The sequence below is a fragment of the Ambystoma mexicanum genome, chromosome 14 (assembly GCF_040938575.1).
Source record: "Ambystoma mexicanum isolate Mex_15411 chromosome 14, UKY_AmexF1_1, whole genome shotgun sequence".
Taxonomy (NCBI): domain Eukaryota; kingdom Metazoa; phylum Chordata; class Amphibia; order Caudata; family Ambystomatidae; genus Ambystoma; species Ambystoma mexicanum.
In genome coordinates this window covers 559,912,160-559,931,739 of record NC_090940.1, presented here as the reverse complement: position 1 = coordinate 559,931,739, position 19,580 = coordinate 559,912,160, and the positions used below count along the sequence as shown (strand labels likewise).

Sequence of the window (19,580 nt, the reverse complement as noted above, 5' to 3'; positions counted from 1 at the left end):
CTTCGTTCTCGACGAAGAAGAGCCGTGGGTAGTGTGTTTAGCCTTATGGGGTTTGTGTGCGTCCTTGTCGCCGGGGTGTTCATCCCCATAAGCAGGGCGTGGGCCGAGCCCGTCGGGGCCGGGGACGGACGACGAGGAGCGGGAGCGCTCCTTCTGGGGGTTCATGACTTCCGTAACGGACGTCGAGTTATCGCACTCCTCGTCACTTTCAGTAACAGCAACAGCGGGTGAGGAAACTGACTTCGACATCGCGTAATCCGCCCACCTCTTAACCCTTCGTTCTTTAAGAGTCCTGGGTTTTAAGAGCTTGCAGGCTGCGCAGCTGTTCTCTATGTGATCGAGGGGTAAGCAACGATTACAGAGCTTGTGCTTATCTTTCCAAGTATATTTGCCCCTGCAGCGTGGGCAAAACTTAAATGGTGTCCTCTCCATAGCTGAGGCAATAATAGCTGGCGATAACAACCCCAAGGGAAAGAAAGGGGAGAAAGAAAGACATTCTCAAAGAGAAGAGACAAAGTTTTAACCCCCACTCTCCCTACTGTAAGTTGGCCGTCGAGGCCAGGCCACGTGTTCGGCAGCGCCGAAGGATCTCCTCCGCTCTTATTCTCCGTCGAAAATCAGTTCGGCGGAGAAACAGCTTCACAGCTAACGTCGAGGGGGAGGGATCGTTATCAGTATATAAAGTTATGACAAAAGGACCGAGGTCCGTGGCAAGTATAGCAATGTCTATCTAGGAGCTCCGCGAAAGGCGACCAGAAACTGGGCGGAAAAAAACAATCTGAGGGACCTCGACGCGTGAGGGATTGTGGGTACAACGCACGTCACTATAGGGATAGTGTTACAGACACGTCTTGTCGACGTCCCCTTTTCGACTACGAAAAACAAAATGCAATACTCCGCAGTGACCACTGGATGTCGGACCTATGCACAGCATGTGATTCTAAGCAGATTAACAAACATCAGAAATATTGTTATGTGTTTTTTTTTTTAAACAGATGTCGATGTGACCTTGTAGATCTTATTTTAGTTCTCGCTTTATTCTAGATCAGTACAACATTTACATGATTTTGTTTTAATTTGTCTAAATATATTCCATTTATTATTCTATTATTGACATAAATGAACTTTATAGTGGTGGAAATATGTTTCTCAGATATACCAAGTCATACTTTTATTTATTGTGCGTTCTAGTTCATCAACTGAACTTTTCACACATTTAACATATTACAGAGCAGCACAAACCAAGCATTTAAAAACACCACATCACATGTTAAAATTTAAAACAACACTTTTTCTTAAATACCTAAAATCACAAGTGAAGCGTAATACTAGGTAATACTCTACATTTCTTTACTTGCACACTAAAAAAGAAGCTGTTACAAGGTTTAGGGCCTCCAAGCACGGGCCCCGGATTCAATACTCCCAGCCTTTAAATTTGAATATTCATTTAGAAAATGTGGTGGGTCAGAAGAAGGACAGAGACTGATCATTTCCAAGTATTTTATTGATTAATAGAAATGGTGAAAACTCCTAACTAGCCCTAAACTATGGGGTTTCCCTGCCGAACACAAAACTAACTAGGATGCTCGCCCGTTGTTGTTGAATCCAAAAGGGAGATCGGTGGTACTCTATCCGAAACTAAGATGTTCTGTCCCTACCACTATCAAAGGGAAGCAGGGCACAGGAGATTACTCCCTTCTCCTGTGGTCTCCTTTTCAGCACAGTCACTTTAGTAACTTTTAGTTCTTAGCAACTACTTTGACCAGTTCGTACAGTTCAGAAGTAGGGTTCTTCAGCTTCTCTACTGTGTCCTGGACACCTTGCTTTCCCCTTTATGAGGTTCCTCTTCTCTCTACTGTTATTTATTAGGTTTCCTACTTTTTCTTGACACAATGTCCACTCTTTTCCCTGGCTGGGCCAGTTAGAAACTCAAATTGATTCTTACTTTTCTCTTTGTCTTTGGTTTTACTGGGACGAATAGGAAGGTTCTAGTAAGGCTCTTCACTTTTTTTCCAGCTGTTTTGTTTTACTGGGACGAGTATGAATGTTCCAGTATTGATTCCCTTCATTCTTTAGGGTTCTTTGTTGATAGTTGTATCAGAATTCACATAGTAACTCTCAATCTTATCCGTCACTGGAACGAGTATGATGCATGCACTTGTTAGATGTGTATCCCTCACGGGCTTCCTGTTTTCCCAGTTACCTCTTTTCACTGGGGTTAGCGTCAACGGAACTGCACTCAGGATGGGAAGAGTCTCTTGCGTTGTAACATTGGTTTTGAGCTTCTCTGCTTCTCTTTCTGTCGTTCGGTGTCTGCTCCGTGATGGAAGCGGCTCTGTGGTCTGTGCGTCATTGCAGGACTTAACAGTCCACCGACTTCCGGTCATGCCACAATTTAAGTATTGGTATCTTCGTTGGGCTTCCCTTTTCCAGCTTCTGCTGCTTCCAGCCTTTCATGTGTTGCTTCACACACCAGCTTTCATCCAGGTTTAAATCCTGCGCATGAAGGTCTCTCTCAGATCTCTTTGCACAGCCGAAATGAAAATCCCGGGCTTCTCCTTCCAACAGAAAAGCTAATCTTGCTTTTAGGATGCGTTGCGGTTTTTGCTTTGTTGCTCGAGTGTTCTGTATTGCTTCGGCACTCTTCTTCACAACATTACAAGAATACTTATCATGATGAAACAATGTTTCTACACCCCAGTAACAAACAGTAGCTTGTTCTTTTGGTCTTCTCTGTGTAGTAGTTGTTAATGGTGGGTTTTTGAGTGGGTAACTTCAGTTTCTCTTCGAAACAGGTGGGTTTGGGGGTGGGAGCTCTCTTCTGGTGAGGTCCCGCTTGCCTCTACCCCTAGGCAGGCCCTTGCAAAGCAGGCTCACCGCCTTAGCCTCACGGGGAAAGGCTCCCCCTGGGGAGAAGTGACACAATTCCACGATTCGTTGCAAAAGCAAGTAGGCTTTCACACAGTATGGTAAACGCATGTTTATGGAGTTCTGTATGAATGCTGCAGCGTTTTCATTCTCCGTTTGTAAAATCTGCAGTTATTTTGAATTGGTAGATATAGAAAGATTACTCTGTCTAGTTCCATTTTCTGGTGCAAATATCAGTGGCTAGCTTTAGATGGTTACTTGGTATAGTTAATATGTATATTACCCAATACCTCAAGTTAAAATTAAGCTGTTCATTATAGTACATTCTAGTTATTGTTATGAATCCATTTGGAAATTACCTCGAACAAAATGTTTGATAATCCACTTGCTTCTTTTTTTATGTTCTTTAAGAAATGTAGCCCTTACTAGAGAGAATATAATTAATTGATTTCCTGTATTACTAATAGTAATCTACACATCATACTCCAACATTATTTTATAGTTGTACATAATAATTGGTTATTTTTATAATTGGTTATTTATAATGCGCTTAATACCCAGAGGTTTCTAAGTGTGGACCCATGGATCAAACCCGCGTTGCTCCGCGTCTTGCTCGCATTGCCCCAGAGCTATTCTCCCAAGACAAATTTTATTAGCATGATTGCTAACCTGAAAGAACCTTTATACTTTCATTTCCTTACTGTTCTCATAAATCCTTGAACATAATTATTGAGCTCATACATATTATAACATGAGAGTGCAGGACCTTTACCTCAGTTGCTCCTTGCTCTTCCCCCACAAGTCGCTGGTCTCGTCTACATTCATGTGTAGGTCCAGGTTACACACATTGGGCTTCTGGGGATAAGATTTCAGGCACTGCTTCACCCAATGGCGCTGGCCCCCGGGAAGGAAGGGGTTTGAGATAAAGATGAACCCTAATAACATTTAAAAACAAATAGAATAAAAGAACATAGTTAAAAGGTATTTTAAAAAGTTAAACATGAATAAATGAAAGGTGCTTGATCTGAAGGTCTGGTTAATATACACGTAAAGATAAAATCGAGTCAGCTTCACTGTGACAAAAGCTATAATTGGGCTTTATCAAATGGGGGTCATGAACCCCTCTCAGCCGCAAGTTAGAGGGGTACAAAGGTTAATGCCAGAACTAATCCTACCCCAGAGTTGGATGGTCGCAGAAAAGGAGGGCCCACATTTCTGTCCCCCCCCCCCCCGTGTTCCAAATTGTGTCTGCACAGATCCGTACTTTCCCTGAATGCATATGTGGAACAGATTTCTCTTTCCCTTTCAGATTCAGAGTCCACACTGAGAAAAACATTCAGAGAGCACAGATCGCAGGAAAAACTTCCTTCTGCACAACCAAGGTTCCAAGGCTGCAGAGACATGATCACTGGTGGAGCGGTTAGAGAGAGACGCTGACTCCAACCGCACTCAGATACAGAGCAGCGACACAGAAACCCAGCACAACCCCGCAGCAGCCCTGAGTAGCATTACATGCTGGACTGGCAGAGCTTGCCAACAGTCCAGAAGCAAATGCGCTAGAACATAATTTGTCATTTGCAAACCGCACAAGAGGCTGGTTACAGAAAGAGCAATTGCAAGGCAGTTCATATTTATCCATAGTTCAGTCACAGAGATTATGACAAACAGTTTAAGAGCTTAGGAACACTGGTAGTACATAGCTTCAGAGAAATGCAGAGCCGAGGTTATACAAATTGTGAAAAGAGATTTTGAGGCCTTTGTGAAGGTCCAGAAGGAGGTTTAGGATCCGAGATGAGGTGGTAGGGCATTGCAGTATTTTGCCGCCACCACTGGGAAGCTGCGGCCCCCAGCTTTTTGCAGTTTAAATCTGGGAGGCAGAGGGGGAGTAGGTGGAGCGGAAGGCCCTGGTTGGTTTACTAGATTGTGATTTTTTGATTTTATTAGATAGAATTCATCCTCCACGCTTCCTACTGTAACCTTGAAGCACTGAAACTAAGTTAAAGCGCCAAGAAACTTCAGGGTTTTGCCTGCAATATAAATAAAAAAAATAAAATACACATAGGGGTGGTGTATGACAAGCATTTGTAAGTTAGAGTTTTGAATTCGACATAATCGCAAATTGGGAGCCAGTTGGCGCTTCTTTTAGCTGAGGATATGTGGTCTTTTTTTGGGGATATTCAATGCTGCTCTTAAGGCATTGTTTTGTATGATCTGTAGTTTGCTTTTGTTGCCTGTGGTGGTTCTTGCAAAAAGGGCATTACAATAGTCTAATCTGGAGACAATGAGGGCTCTTGCTAACATAATGCAGCTGTCTGTGGAGAGGAATGGTCTGCCGGAATCGATACGTTTGGTTGTATATGCCAAAAATGAGGCTATGGCATTAACCTGTCTAGCTAGAGAAAGGGAAGAGTCCATCTATACCCCAAGAGTGTTAACTTCTTTGGAGACTGGGATGGAGTTGCTGTCTATGGTAAGTGTTGTGTAAGCTTTATCAAGTTTGTTTAGAGGATTTTGAGAACCGATGAGAAACAGTCTTATGATCGTTAAGGCAGAGCGAGTGCACGATCATCCAAACCTGGATGCTTTGGTAAATTGAGTTCAGTGAGTTGGAGTCAGTATCGTAGTTGCCCGAGATGGGAAGAAGGATTCGGGTATCATCCGCATAGTTAGAGTGTAGGACATACCCATAGAGTCGAGGAGGGGCTTTGTGAAGATGTTGTATAGCGTGGGTGAAATGCAGGAGCCTGGGGGACACCGCAGAAGACTTGGGCAGGGGAGGCCGATGCTGAAGGCGAGAAGATTCATTGTTCTATTGGACAGGAAGGATTCAATTCAAGTTATTGCCTTAGGGGAGAAGTGGGCGACTGAGGCAAGGTGATGGCAAAGACATTTGTGATCCACCAAGTCAAAGGCATGTGAGAGGTCAAGCAGGAGGAGGAGGAGGGCAAGTTTGCCGTTGTCTGCAAGTTCATCCATTTGTATTTTTAGGTCTATAAGAACAGATTCCGTTCCATGACCTGGACGGAATGCAGATTGGCGAAACCAAAAGGATTGGCGGTTTCAAGGTGTTTTTGGATCTGTAGGTAAGCTGCTCTGTCCAGACTTTTGAGTAGGAAAGGGACCGTTGTGATGGAGCCATAGTTGATCGGGATGCTCGGGTCGAGTGTCGGCAACTTGAGAAGCGAAAGGAACCACGTTTCTTTGAGGGTGGTAGGTACAACGCCAGTGGTAAATGAGGTATTGATGAGCTGGACAATGAATGGGGTTAGCTCTACAGCGCAGTCTTTGATGACAAAAGCAGGGCAGATATCGCCATGACATCTGAACAATTTTAGGCTTTTGATGATTTTAGTTACTTCTAGGTCGCATACCTGTAAAAATTCAAACAGATGGGTAAAATAGTCTGGTGTCGCTTGTTACCGATTACTGGATCCTTAGACTAGGTTCAATGGATCTTTATCAAACCCCCGATTAAATAGGTTTGGAGGTCTTACCTGAGCAGACTGACATGTTCAATGGGAAGCAAATGTTGAAATCAAGAATCTCCCCGCCCAACGCGCCACCCTCTTACCCGGTAGGAAAACCCAGAGCGAGAGGTACGCACCAGTCAGGGAAACCCTCTGGGGAAGAAAACCCTGGACGAGCGCAGGATCCGAAGATTGGAGTGTGGTTCGCAGGCTGATGTCGCCAATTCAACGTGGCGTTGAGTATCGGATGACTTCTTCTCTTAACCAGCCGGATTGGAAATACCAGGAGAGAAGCCGAGAATACGGGACACAGAGAGGGCGACTGGAACACAAGTCCGGAAGACAGTAGCTCGAGAACTCAAAGGCGGCGTTTCAGTATGAGACGCAAGATTAATCTGGGGGGTTTGTGTATACAAAGAATGCTGAGTAGAGAATAGAGCATCCGCTAGAACAGTAGCGACGCGAAGAGCTGGAAGTCTCTGTGTCCTATGAGGAGTCACGTGAGCGGTACGCCGTACCTCTGGCGAACGTGAGAGGACTGGAACGGTGATTGCAGAACCGTTCGCACTGCGATCCGCCATCTTGAAGCTACCACTCCGAATGGAGCCACAGAGCCGGCTTCTGGACCAAAGAGACCAGCTCTTCGTGAGTGTAACAGCGCTAGGGTTTAACTGGCAGTGTTCCACTGGTCATAAGTATGTTTTTGTTAAGACTTTTATTTGGAGTGAGGAAATTGTGTCCAGTAGTGCATTATGGATATTAGTACACCAGGAGTTGTCTGTGAGGCAGCTGGCAGGAGAGGCAACTGGTGACACAAGTTCACGCAATATTGCAAATAGCTCTTGGATGCCCGACTGAGCGTTAATCGATTCTCTCTTAGTAGGAAGCATTTTTCGCTCGGAGAATGGCCTCTTTACAGGCTTTGGACAGGGGGGTAAAGTGGTCCTTATTGGTATCTGACGGATCCTTTTTCCATGTCGTCTCAGTTGCTCGTTTCGTAGAGCGAATAGTTTTGAGAATAGGGGTGAACCAGGTGTTCACGTGAGCTGGAGGCTTAGGTTTACACTGGCTCAGAGCGACCACTTTGTCAACAGCTTGGTGGAGTGAATGGTTGTATAAGTCGACCATTGCTGTAGTGTCATTAGTGGATGGTTGGAAGGTTGTGAGGGGTTTCAGGCGAGGATGGCTGGTAGTAGCGGCGCTGCCTGCATGGGAGGATTACTCACAGGGATGGAGAAAGAGATCACATTGTGGTCTGATCACGGGCATGGCAAATTAGTGAGTATCTTGATGTTACGATTGCATTCTGCAAGTCAATCCTGGGTGTGGCCTTTGTAGCGAGTAGGCTCAGAGATACTTTGGGAGAAGCCCAAGGCTTCAATTGATTAGGCTAGTGAAAGTGCGTGAATGTCTGTGGGGTCATTAAAAACTAAGTTTAAGTCCCCCAAAAGTGCTATTCTAGATTAAGGCTTGTTGCATTACACTGGGCAGGAATATCAGCCATTACCAATGTAGGACTAACAGATAGGAACGTGACATGATCAAAGCTGCCACTTGTATTAAACAACACATTAGAAACACTACTGTTGGGTAAATGGCATGCAAAGCTGACAGTGATATTGGCAACTGGTTTTGAGGCCAGGGTGTTGGGTACATGGTTGGAGTTAGTTATTTGAGTCCCAGGTGTCATGGAAATATTAACCAGCATAATTGTAATGATGCCTTCTTTGGGATGAAGGAGAGGGTCATATTTCTTTGCGGGTTCAAGTACAGCAGAAAGGTTAGCATTAGGTCCGGGTGTAGCAGAAATGACCCTTGAGATTGGTGTTGAATGTTTGTGGGTAGTGGAGCGGCAGTGAGCTGGGTGAGAGGAAGGCCAGTGCTGGGGTCGGCGGAGAGGGTCTTGCCTTATGCTGATTGCAAAGGCACAGGAGCCTAGCCATTTGTTGACATTGGTAGAGTGGGCCCCATGCTGTGCCTCAAGAGGCGCGTAAGAAGGTGCTTGTTTTGAGCCGAGAGAAAGGGGGGGGTCTGATAAACCCGTTCCTTGGAAGTAGGTAAGGGGGCATCAGGTTTCGAAGTCATAAGATTATGCACAAGAAGCGCATTGGGTAGGAAGTGGGAGAGTGGGATAAGCACATGGCATAATAGGCAGATTATTTGACATGCTAATCCTCACCAAAACGAATCCGGAGAGTAGGTTGGTCTGCAGGAGCGGTTGGCGGCTGGCATCCAGTCGCCAGACAGGGCGTGCCAAAGGCCTTAAATGTGGGTCTTTAGAGGGGGCCCGGTGTCGCCTGCAGGCTCTCCGGGGGGTAGCAGCATAAGAGGCCGTCTGAGCCAAACAGGATACCGCAATGTTGGCCCACTGGATGCATCCAGGGTGCAAGGGGGTGCAGTGATACTGCCGTGGCCATCTTGGGAGTGCATGGTCTCGTGTAGATTATGTGGGACAGCTGGGTCCATGATACGATTACTAAGTGGGGCCAAGGTTTGGGATTGGCACAGCAGGTGCCCAATGCAGCCAGTCAGGAATCTGGAGCATAGATCACCATTTGGTACAGCAATGAAAGGTCAAGTTGGGAGAGGGCATGGGCGAAGGGCACTCCTGCCCTAGGCTCCTGCCCTAGGTGTAGCCCAGTGAGAGCATTCATATTGGGTGGGTCATGGTGCTTACCTTCCGTGCAGGTTAATGCAGGCAAACCGGCTCGGCAGCGGATCCGGCAGAGACAGCAGAGACATTAGGTTTGCTTGGCCTTTCACACTGGCCTTTCGAACTGGCCGGCTTCACCATCCAGCTCACTGCAGCCTAAGTAATTGGATGGACCGGTGCCCAATGAGAGGACTACATACTTGCGGCACATAGGCAATCTGTTTCAAAAGTTGCGGCTGCAATGGACATAATAGGGGAGGCGGTGACTGGACATGCCCCAGGAATACGACCTGGAAAACAAACTTTGAACTGCATATTTCACAGTCAGATGGCCCAGGCAGCCAGCCCACTCTGAGATATACATGCCCGTAGAGCGGAAAACACAGAAGGATCAGGTACAGACCTAATTGGAGGTAGGTAGAATTGGAAGAGTTAGGTGCAAGTAGATGAGACTGATTTGGCGAAGAAAACAGTGTAAGTGCAAGGTATTCTTCCCAAAACCCCATTAGAACACTAAGGAGGGCTAGCACAGGGAGATGTAAGAGGTCCCGGGAGGAGTCTTAGACAGATATTGGCACAGGCCTTAGGTCATCACCACAGCCAAGTCTTATTATTTAGCATACAAAGGGTGCACAATCGGTATCACTGTAAGGGGTGATGCAGCAAAGGATAATGGACAAAAATAAAGTGAAATGAGCAAGGCCTCCGGAAAGAACGGGAAAGGCACCAGTTACAAATGGTATCATTGATTAGAAATGTCTGCCTCGCTTTTATGACAAAAGGATGCCTCAGGTAACATGTGAGATGTAACTAAATATGCACGCTTAAGAACATTTGCAATGCTTTTGTTTTAAAGACTGGCTTATCTTTGCTGAAAGGAAGGCTAAGAAGCAAATAAGAAACATGCCACATGTGGACAAGACAAGGCCCAGAACTTTGGAGTGCAGCTATATGCGCCATCTAGGATCACATGTACAGGGAATATAAACTGCACATGTACAGCATACTGTTTATAATTTCAGTGATTGCATTAAGCATATGTTTCATTGCAACTGAAATAATGTAGAAAGCCCCACTGAAAAAGCATTTAAAATTCACATTTTATTTCATTAAAGCTCAATGGATTTTGGTGCACTTAAATGTAGAAGTCTTTGTAACCTTAAGCACCACTAAACTGAATCCTTTGCACACGGTCAGTGTAGTTGACCCACTATCGCATATCGCAATCTCTTGCAAATTTGCACCCACTGTGAGTCTAGCCATAAATTATAGATTTGTGAAAAAAACAAAATGAGCACAGGGATTTTATTCTATTGTTAGAAACCAGAGCAAAGTGTTAAACCCCTGCAGTCCTTTATGTTGAATTGTACAAATAATGTGACAGTAAAGGATATTGTAAAAGTATACATTTTGATTGGGTTACAGATGTAATCTTCCTCAAACTCGTTGAACTGACGAAAAACTCAATATGAATAGATTGAGAGCAATGTGCGCACACATACATGCACATTTAAAGTTGCCTACACATGCATTTAAAGCGAGACACGCACACACGTATCTACACATGCTCAGAGAAAGCTGCACAAACATTCTCAAAAGAATGAGCACACACATGTTCAGAGAAGAGCGCTTTATTCTGAGAAGATTATTTCTCTAATTCAAGCCCGCAGGAGCCAAATGCAAGCTGGCATGGTCTACATTAAAGGACCTGCAGATAGCCAATACACTGACTAACTCACACAGGGAGCAAGGTAACATATATATATTGTGATAAATTGAATTGATTTACGTACCTTTTCTCTGGTATCATACTTGATACTGGAGAAAAGCAAGTGTCTGGAAATGATTATAATCAAGAAATGTATAAAATTGCCAAAAAGCGGCATGGTTATCATTGAAATATATTGTGTTGCTTAGACAGAGGTGATTGAGGGGTAAAGAATGCCTAGTATCCTTTATCATTTATATGAAGTTGCTTTGAATGCTTGCGGGAGTCAGTAGCAAGATTCTTACAGGCAGGGAGCATTTGCATGGCCGATTCCTTATCAATGAATACATAACATTAGACTACCCTCCATGGTATAAAGCTGAAGAAGATTCTTTGTTTAAATTGGCAGTTCATTCTGTAAATACATTTTGGATTTTTACATTCTGTTTTTCTTGCCCGGAATTGTGAAGTGGGACTGTAAACAGGGGGCAGAAATTGAGTTCTGCTGCACTAATAAGAATCTGGAATTTAAACATGTCAAAATAAATATATCTCTACAACACTAACCCTGGGATAAGGACACTAGGGATAGGGAAGAGGGTGTGCAAGACAAGAGCGATAGAGGGGGACGGCCCTAGGACCCACAACGTTTGTAATAAAACCCTTCGAAACATTCTTAAGACACAGACGTTTTCCTGTGCCATCTGTGACATATGATATCCATAATGCTATGTTTTGAAAACAAATTCTATAACATTTTGAAAAAGCATTCATGCCCTCGTTCTTGATGGGGCAGTGGTAGAAGAAACATTTTTGCCCATACCTTTTCCCACGTGTGCCTAATTTGAGTGATGATAGCAAGGATTCCCTGCAGAGCGAAGGAACCCCACAAGGTAACTACTAACTGGGTTTCACGTACACTCCAGTAAACTGGAATCTGTATTCTGAACCCTGCATGCAGGATGTATTTCTGCAAACTGGAACTACTTTTCCTGTGCTAAAGCAGAAGGAGTACGCTAAAATAAATGGCGAATTGACAGGCCATCATGTGCACATCGACAGCGAACAACTTGAGTCTACCTCATTCTATGGAGGATGGAAAGGATTCCTCTGCAGGGTTTAGCAACCCCACACGGCAACTAATGACCAAGTTTCCCAGTACTTCCAGGGATTCTACAAACCGTTAAATGGGTATTCTGAACCTTGCATATATGCACCAGCAGCCTGGGCCAGCTCGTCCTGGGATGAGAAAAAGCAGCTGCAGTGTGTTAAATTGATTGGCGCAAAGATAGGCAATCATGTTCATCTTGGCATCAGACAACCCGTGTGTCTCACCACATCCACGCAGTGAAAGTCAAGGAAACACAGGTAATCCTGGGCTACAATGCCTTTCACCGCAAAGATGCAGTGACTCTGATCCGTCTGTGCAATGTGCAAGAACAGTTCACAACCTGGGATAAAGAGCACACCTGAAAAATGCACAAGTGGTCAGCCCCTTTCATTTAGTGCTTAAAGGAAGCGGTCCCAAATAGTTTCATGAGCACCTCTCCCACTGAGTTTACAGAAATTCCTCAATGGCTAATTCTTGATATTGGTTCAAAGTCAGAAATCGCCAACACAACAATACTAGGGAAAGAGTATTTCAGGGTCCACTTACAAGCCATTTCCTTTTTTTACCTGGGTATCCTTCAAGTCCATAAGCTTTCCACTCACGGACTGGCTGCAGACCAGCTTTCCGGGCATCCTGGCTGCTTACAGCGGACACACTCAGCTCAGCGTTCAGCACCTAAGAGGGTAAAGAATTGTTTCAGAAGGCCGTCCTCAAAGAGTATCTCCAGTCCATCCCCGTAGCCCAAGAAAGATGTACGCAGTCGTGTTTTACACCCACCAAACAACCCTTATGGAACGTCAAAATAAAAGTCGACATAAGGGTTTTTGTCTAAGACAAAACGGAGAAAATGACGATTAGAGTGGCCAATAAATAGAATACAAAAAGAAGCCTATAGATAAATAATTGCATGTCCCACAAGAATGAAAGGCACCATCCAATCGGCCAATTTATGGACTCCAGATTTACATTTGCTTACCTAATACTCCTACATCTGGGTTTTCTTTTAAATATTAGACTGTGGCGCTTCTGCTGGTGGTTCCATGTCTTAAAATCGAGGCAAAAATGGCCGTGAATACAAATTATCGCGGCAAAAATGCTGTGGTTTTGCCACCAAAATCATGTAAAGGATGCGGGGGACACCGCCACAGCCCCACCATTTAAGGGGAGAAGGGGACACCCCCGCTCACCTTAAATGGTATAATGGGGTACACCTTTACCAGGTCAAACAACAGCATTTTTGCCGCACTTTTATTACCGGATACCATTCTGGTAGAGTAGCCGGAATACCTAGATGATCGGGTTTGAACTGTGCAGCCTACAAGCTTCATGCAAATCTGCCAACCCAAAAATTACCCAACATACTAGCAGCCCGTTGGGCTACAGATACATGGCCAATCACAACACAGTAGCCCAGTCAAGGCTTTTATATACTTATCGGCAGTAGCTGTGATCTAATAGTTTGATAAAGGTCCGAATTAGAGTAGCAGTGCAGACCTGAACACTATGTAACGTTCCAATGGGTCACGCGTTATCCAAGACTCAAGAAAATAGTTATAAAGAACTCAACATAAAATAGGTTTTGAAGAGTCTTATCTTAAGTCTGTCAGCGTAGGGTGGCCCCAGGGCTGTGACAACTTGGTACTATGACGCAATCCTTCCGGAGTGTAAATAAACACGTTATGGGGCAGGGTGGCTGGAATAGGAGGCCATTATTTTCCTTATTATTCTTGAACAAGATAAATGTGTTGCAGGTTGAGCCCAATGTACTGAATCTTTTTTTAACAGCTGACATTTACGAGGGTTAGGATAAGCTTAAATCCTGTTGGCTAGTTTAAGTTTGGGACATACACAGTGTAAGCACTGGCACGAAAATGCCAGGATCAATACTTCTGTGACAACCAAGTGCACTTGGTGAAGGCCATCTGACAGCGATCTTTGAATAGGTTCAGCTATGACTGGACCAAACAATGGCGCTATCCCTGGTGGCAGAAGTGCGTAATGGGGCGGTGGACCAAAGTCTCCCTCACCCAAGGACAAAGTAACCGGAGATTGCCAGCAGCGATGAAATAAACCAGAGGTAGATAGCCTTGTGACTTATGGAAACTGAAAGCAGACTAAAGTCGAACATGAAAGAGCCTTTTGTTTTAGCAGACACAGGAAAAACAGAACAGAAATTACATGGCATAGTAAGATGTCGAGCTTGGGGAAGTTACAAAGGTGAGCGGACTGAGGACGGGCTGGGTTGGCCTGGTCAGAGGCAGAGGACACTGCCATGTCCCAAAACTTACAAGTTGGCCAGAATAAACGTTGCTTGTCCACTTCTTACAGAGATGGTAAGGGTGTTGATTTTCGACTCGTTGATAGGCACTGATCTCTTTGACTTAGCTTAATAGTTTTGACAGGTCTAAGAGAAATCTGGAAAAGTAGTCATGTTAGTGCAATCCGAGGGCACTCTGAGCAGCTCACGTTGCCGCAAATGCCGAGTTTGGAAAATGCATTTAGGAGGAAGTGAAGAATTGTGAAAAAAAATGTCCATAATGATTGAAAACAGGCTAACCATCTCCATACACAGGTCTACAAGGGAAGAGGACATAGTAAGAAAAGATAACTTCATTATGTTATTTATCAAACTTAAAATCAATATAGAGGTTGTGTCTAGTTAAGAGAACTGGACACACAAAAAAAGTACCAACCAACTGAGGCCCAGGAATCAGTGCATGCTTGAACTGTGACCCCTCAGACATTGGCCATTGAGATGTTTGCGTGTGAGGCAGGCAATCTTAAATCATATTACAAATAAAAACCAAAAGCATATCAGTGGGCGTGTGAAGTTCTGACATATTAATAAACATTTCTCCAATACCAAGAATAGAATCACTTCTCTGTATTGAGCTGAACGGCTGTTAGGCAGCTTTCCCTCCATATTCTATAGACCACCAAACGTTTTGCTTTTGTTTTTTAACCTGTCCCGACTTTCTACAAGGAAGTGAAGCCTCCAGCTTCACTCCACTGGCCGTTTGCACTTTTTGTTATAGGAAAACTGATCGGTCCTTCAGACTATCAGTACTGGGAAACTAGGTTTCCCTTTTATCTTTTTACCTTTTTAACAGTGTACACAGCATCTTACAATCCAGTGCAGTGGCGAGACTGTGGTCTTTGTCTTTTACACTTGGGATTTTTGGTTATTTTTATATCTGCCTAAAGACAGCAGATACCCTTTGACAATTTTTGCATTATTTTTTGTGTGCACATTTGCGTTTACCTGGTCTGGCTACTAAATGTGGCTAATGCCCTAAAATGGCCATGCCACAACGTTTTTCGCTTGTCCTTCGGCCATATTGTGGTTTGGGCTTCTTACAGCCTTCTCAGATCTGGAATTCCCATATAAGATCATGCACCTGCCCCAAAAGGCGTGCGTGTGGCCCAGGAAATGGGTGGGACAGTCTGGTCCCGTGCCACAGAGCCTGGGTGTGTGGCATGAGCGAAGCCCACAGTGGTCCCAGATTGGACCACAGCTGGCTGTTTGAACGGTGCAGATCCTTACAATTGATGCACTTGGACTTGCTTCCAGACAGGTTTTAGGATAAGAAGAGGACGCCTGCAGATCAGCGTTGTAGCCAAGTATCCTTCTGTAGAAGTGCAGCTGACTGAAGATCCGTGGACGACGCCGGAAGAGGCCTGGCATCTCTTCCTGTGTTTGGCCCGGTGAAGCCCAGCAGGTCTACCTGATCTGCGAAGGCCCTCAGCAGTGCTTCAACCCAAAGCTTGTATCTGAAAGATACATACCTGTGACTTGTTTCAAATCTTCTGGAACATTTTCACGACCACAAGAACTCTTCCTACATGTGTCCCCTCTCCTAAGAAGAGGTTTTGTGACTTTTGGGCACAAGGCCCCATACATCATGGGTATTGAAAGTTAGGGCAAGTTAAGTTCTTGTGAACTAGTTTCATTCTACTACATCACTACTTTCCTTCCATTAGTTGTCTATGGTATTGTATGCACTCCTAAAAACCTAAAAGGTGACTGTATATATGTTTGATAATTAAGTATTGTGTCAAATAACTACCTGCTCGTTGCATTTTCTAGTATACGATTTTGGCCTATAATACATAGAATATTTGTGTACTTAACTGTCTAAATTGAAATATTGTGCACTTTACTATGTGGGCTTATTGTGGACCCTTGACTCTCCCGAGACTAATCCTTGACCACTCTCCACGCTTACTTTGGTTGGGTTTGGCTAACCACTCAGAGTTCCTCTGTTCGATATAACTACGGTGGCCTCCTAAAATCTGTCCACCAGGCCAGATTCTAGAAATCTGTCTTAACAGCCATCGCTAGATTTTGGTTGGCCAAGAGTTTGACCACCACATACTTTGGTCAAACAAAAATACCCTCCAGTTGCAAATAAATGCACAGCCAAGTACTCTTAACCACAACAGTATTCACTAACGTGTTCCAAATAAAAGAATAGAAGCCAAATTACCATCTTTTTTTAAATTGCTGACACTGCGGACGCAATTTTACGTTGCCACAATGTGCAATAGTCTTTTAGTCCACAGGTGTCGGGTATTCTCACTCCTATTCCTCCTGGATCCTCTTCTCCAGTGGCCAGGGGATGGCCATCATTGTTGGATCCAGAACCTGGGGGTGGACAGCGAGGGAGGAGCACCTGGGTGGAGGGTCCTTGGGGATTAGGAGTGGGGTACCCACGGGTGAAATATGGCATCCCCTTTGTTCTACTAACAACCAATCTACCCTTACCCCTCCCACAACCTCTGGGTGGCGGTAAAACATCTTCCCTCATTTTTCCACATGTAACATCTATTGGCACAGAGACACGGTATTCCCCCTTTCCCAGTTATATATCATCGCACTCTCCCTCATTCTTTATGGGGTATTTTCAATCTCATCCCGTTCCCTCCTCCCCATTTCCAACATGTAATGGTGGGGGGGGGGGGGCAAAGAAGAGGTGACCGAGAGGTAGAAAGATTACCTATGGGAAAGGTACTGTGAGGAGGAAGATGAAAGGATAGGCCTACTACACTCCACCACTAGGCTGTCCCTTTAATTAGGTCAGGCAATTTTATACACACCTGCACTCTCCTGGTCAGTCCTGGAGTAATGTTCAATAGAGAAGGGGACCTAAGGGTCAGACATGTCCTATCAATTGGCCTAACAGGAGTCCGGCAAGGGAGGCCAAGGACTCACACCTGAAACTGCTTGGCAGGGATCGGCTGTATAAAAGGTGGGGCATTGAACAGTGCAGAGAGCAGAAGGGAGGCTTCTCATTCCCAAGTCAGTTTATGCCAGAGAAAGAGCCGTGGGAGCGACATGCCAAGACGCAGCAGAGAAGCCCAGAAGTACCTGTGGAGAACGGAATGCTGAAGAGCTACCCTGTTTGGTGAGGGTCAGAGCGTGGCAAGGAAGCCGTGTCTTCAAGATGCCGGTTCTGAAGCCTAGAGAGCAGGCTGAATCCTGTTGGCAGCTTGAAGCAAAGTGCTTGTTTCCCTGGGCGGGATCCAGGCCCCAGTGATTTCGCAGGGGCAGGAGGAAAGACCCTGACCTCCACGCTGAGAGAAGCAGACAATGGGAACTGTTGCGCTGACCGGTGAGTTTCTGAAAGGAAGAAAAACCTGGTACGCATGTGACTCTGAGGTCAAAAAGTGAAAGAAGAGAGCCAAAACTGGGGAGCTGCGTGCTGGGAGACAAATTCCCTAAAGTAAAGGGAAAGAGACTTTAAAATAAACCAAGAGCGTTGAAAAAGCATCCAAGTGGCCACCAGGCAGGAGATTGATACAGGTTGGCCGCAGAGACCCCGGTATAAGGAAAAGAGAACTCCATTAACGATAGGGCACCTAGTTCCGTGACCTGTAATGGGTGGACCATGCGGTCTGACAACTGCGCCACGACCAGAGGAGCCCAATTGAAAGCAAGGAGCTGCATGATCTAATAAAGGAAAAGCTAAAAGGACTTGGTTCAGAATGGGGAAGGGAGTCCCAAAAGAAGCCAAGTGAACTGTGATGTTAACAAGTGGAACTTTTGCGAGTTTAACTTTTTGTGTTAAAAGAAATACAATTAAACCAGTTGAACAGACGTAACCACAAGGGTCTAAGCCTGGGTGAGGGAAGCCTAAGAGACCAATTAAGAAGTGTGAACTAGAGGGCTTCTGGGTTCACAGAGAAGAGACACAGAGAAGCCTAAAGAACTTAGCAGGAGAAGGTACAGTGAACTTCTTTTACCAAGTGAACTTTTCTTTATCAAGTGAAACCTGAGAGACTTGTGGAACTATATAATCCTGAGTACCTTAAACTTGGGGAAAAAAAAGAGAGCTGCAGAAAGGCTGCATTGCCATATTAACTTTATTTTGAAAACTATTGGGTTGGCCAAATCCCATTCAGCCTATTTTTCTGTAGAAGTGAAGACAAGCATAGGTTTTGACACGGACAGTATTTTGTTTTGGGCTTTAGACATCCCTTAGTTTTCTTTCCGTTACCAAGCATTCCCATCTTATAGTTAAAGCAAGTTAGGCGTTACACCACCCTGACCATCGAGAATAAAAGGTTTTCAAACAGTGTTTCACTGGTCTGTGTCGTCTCGCGATACCATGCCTGTCTCACACAACTGACTCATAGTGACTAATCAAGGGTGTGCTGTGTGACGGGAGAAGTTACAGGGGCAGTGATGTAATGCTTTGCTTTAGCTTGAACTTGAGTTTTTGACCTCTATATGTACAATTCTTGTTCTCATGGAGAATCACATTTACACTGAGGTCCGATCATAAATCATTGGTTTCCAGGGAGCCTCATGTGGTAGTTACATTTTCTGCGAGTTTGTCGATAGTTGCCACTATTCTCCAAAAATATTAATTCTTGGTAGGGGATCGTCTAGGGTGTGAAGGGCAATGTAGCTCATTATTTGACAAGACTTCCCCTTCAAGAGGAATAGAGTAAAACATGAAAAGGGTTGCGAGTGTATTGTGGCTCCTGTGCGAAATGAATTAGTAATGGGAGGCGGGGGGGAAGTGTAGTATAGGGTAAAACAGTGTAACAGAGGACGTTGACCTCTATAAGGTTTTTGAAAGGCTTAAAGTAGAACAGGCAAAATTCAAACTGGGTGTGAGGAAACGTTGGTTTTTAAAGAGGGAAAATTGATTCTATCAGAGTGGCTGAAGAAGAGATGGCATCACTTCATGATGGACATTTAGGGATCACCTTTATCAAGAAAAGTGTGTCAGGGGAAGAAAAGTTTGAGACAGTTTGAGACACCAATTATGGTGATGTAAAAAAGGCAAATGTAAGAATTCCTCTGCATATGATGAAGCTCCTGAAGGTTGAAACGTTACATATTTCTTTATTTTTATCATTATCGGTGTGTCATGGGGATTCTCGGAGAAAAGAAAATATCAGTAAATACAAAAACAGGATCGATTTCAATTTAAAGTAAAAAATAAATCATTGTAATGCCACACACTGTATACCAAATGTAATGTTTTAAACAGCCTAGAAACAATGTGTATCAGAGTTTCTAAAGATGCCTTTGCTCGTGGAGGGAAATTCCCAAACCAATAACAGACATTGATGTTCAGGGTTGTTCCTGATTGACATTGACATTTTTTCTGGGTTCTGTGACAAATCTTACTAGGGGGAAGACCTTTCCCATGGGGCCAGCACGGTGCAGCCACAGTACAATAGTGCCCGTGGAGGTGGTGCACAGGGGGTGGATTACATGGCAGAGGAAGCCCCTTATGGAATCAGGCATGGCTATCCCTA

General features: G+C 44.6%; 1 protein-coding gene across 1 annotated transcript in view; it reads right to left on the bottom strand.

Moving 5' to 3' along the window:
• ALKBH1 (alkB homolog 1, histone H2A dioxygenase) overlaps window positions 1-19,580 on the bottom strand; it is a 68,750-nt gene that overhangs the window by 30,063 nt on the left and 19,107 nt on the right. The window contains exons 2-3 of the mRNA XM_069637916.1: window positions 12,374-12,482; window positions 3,641-3,803 (exon numbers count right to left, since the gene is read on the bottom strand). Of these exons, the coding sequence (XP_069494017.1) occupies window positions 3,641-3,803; window positions 12,374-12,482 (272 nt within the window). The remainder of the gene's footprint in view (window positions 1-3,640; window positions 3,804-12,373; window positions 12,483-19,580) is intronic.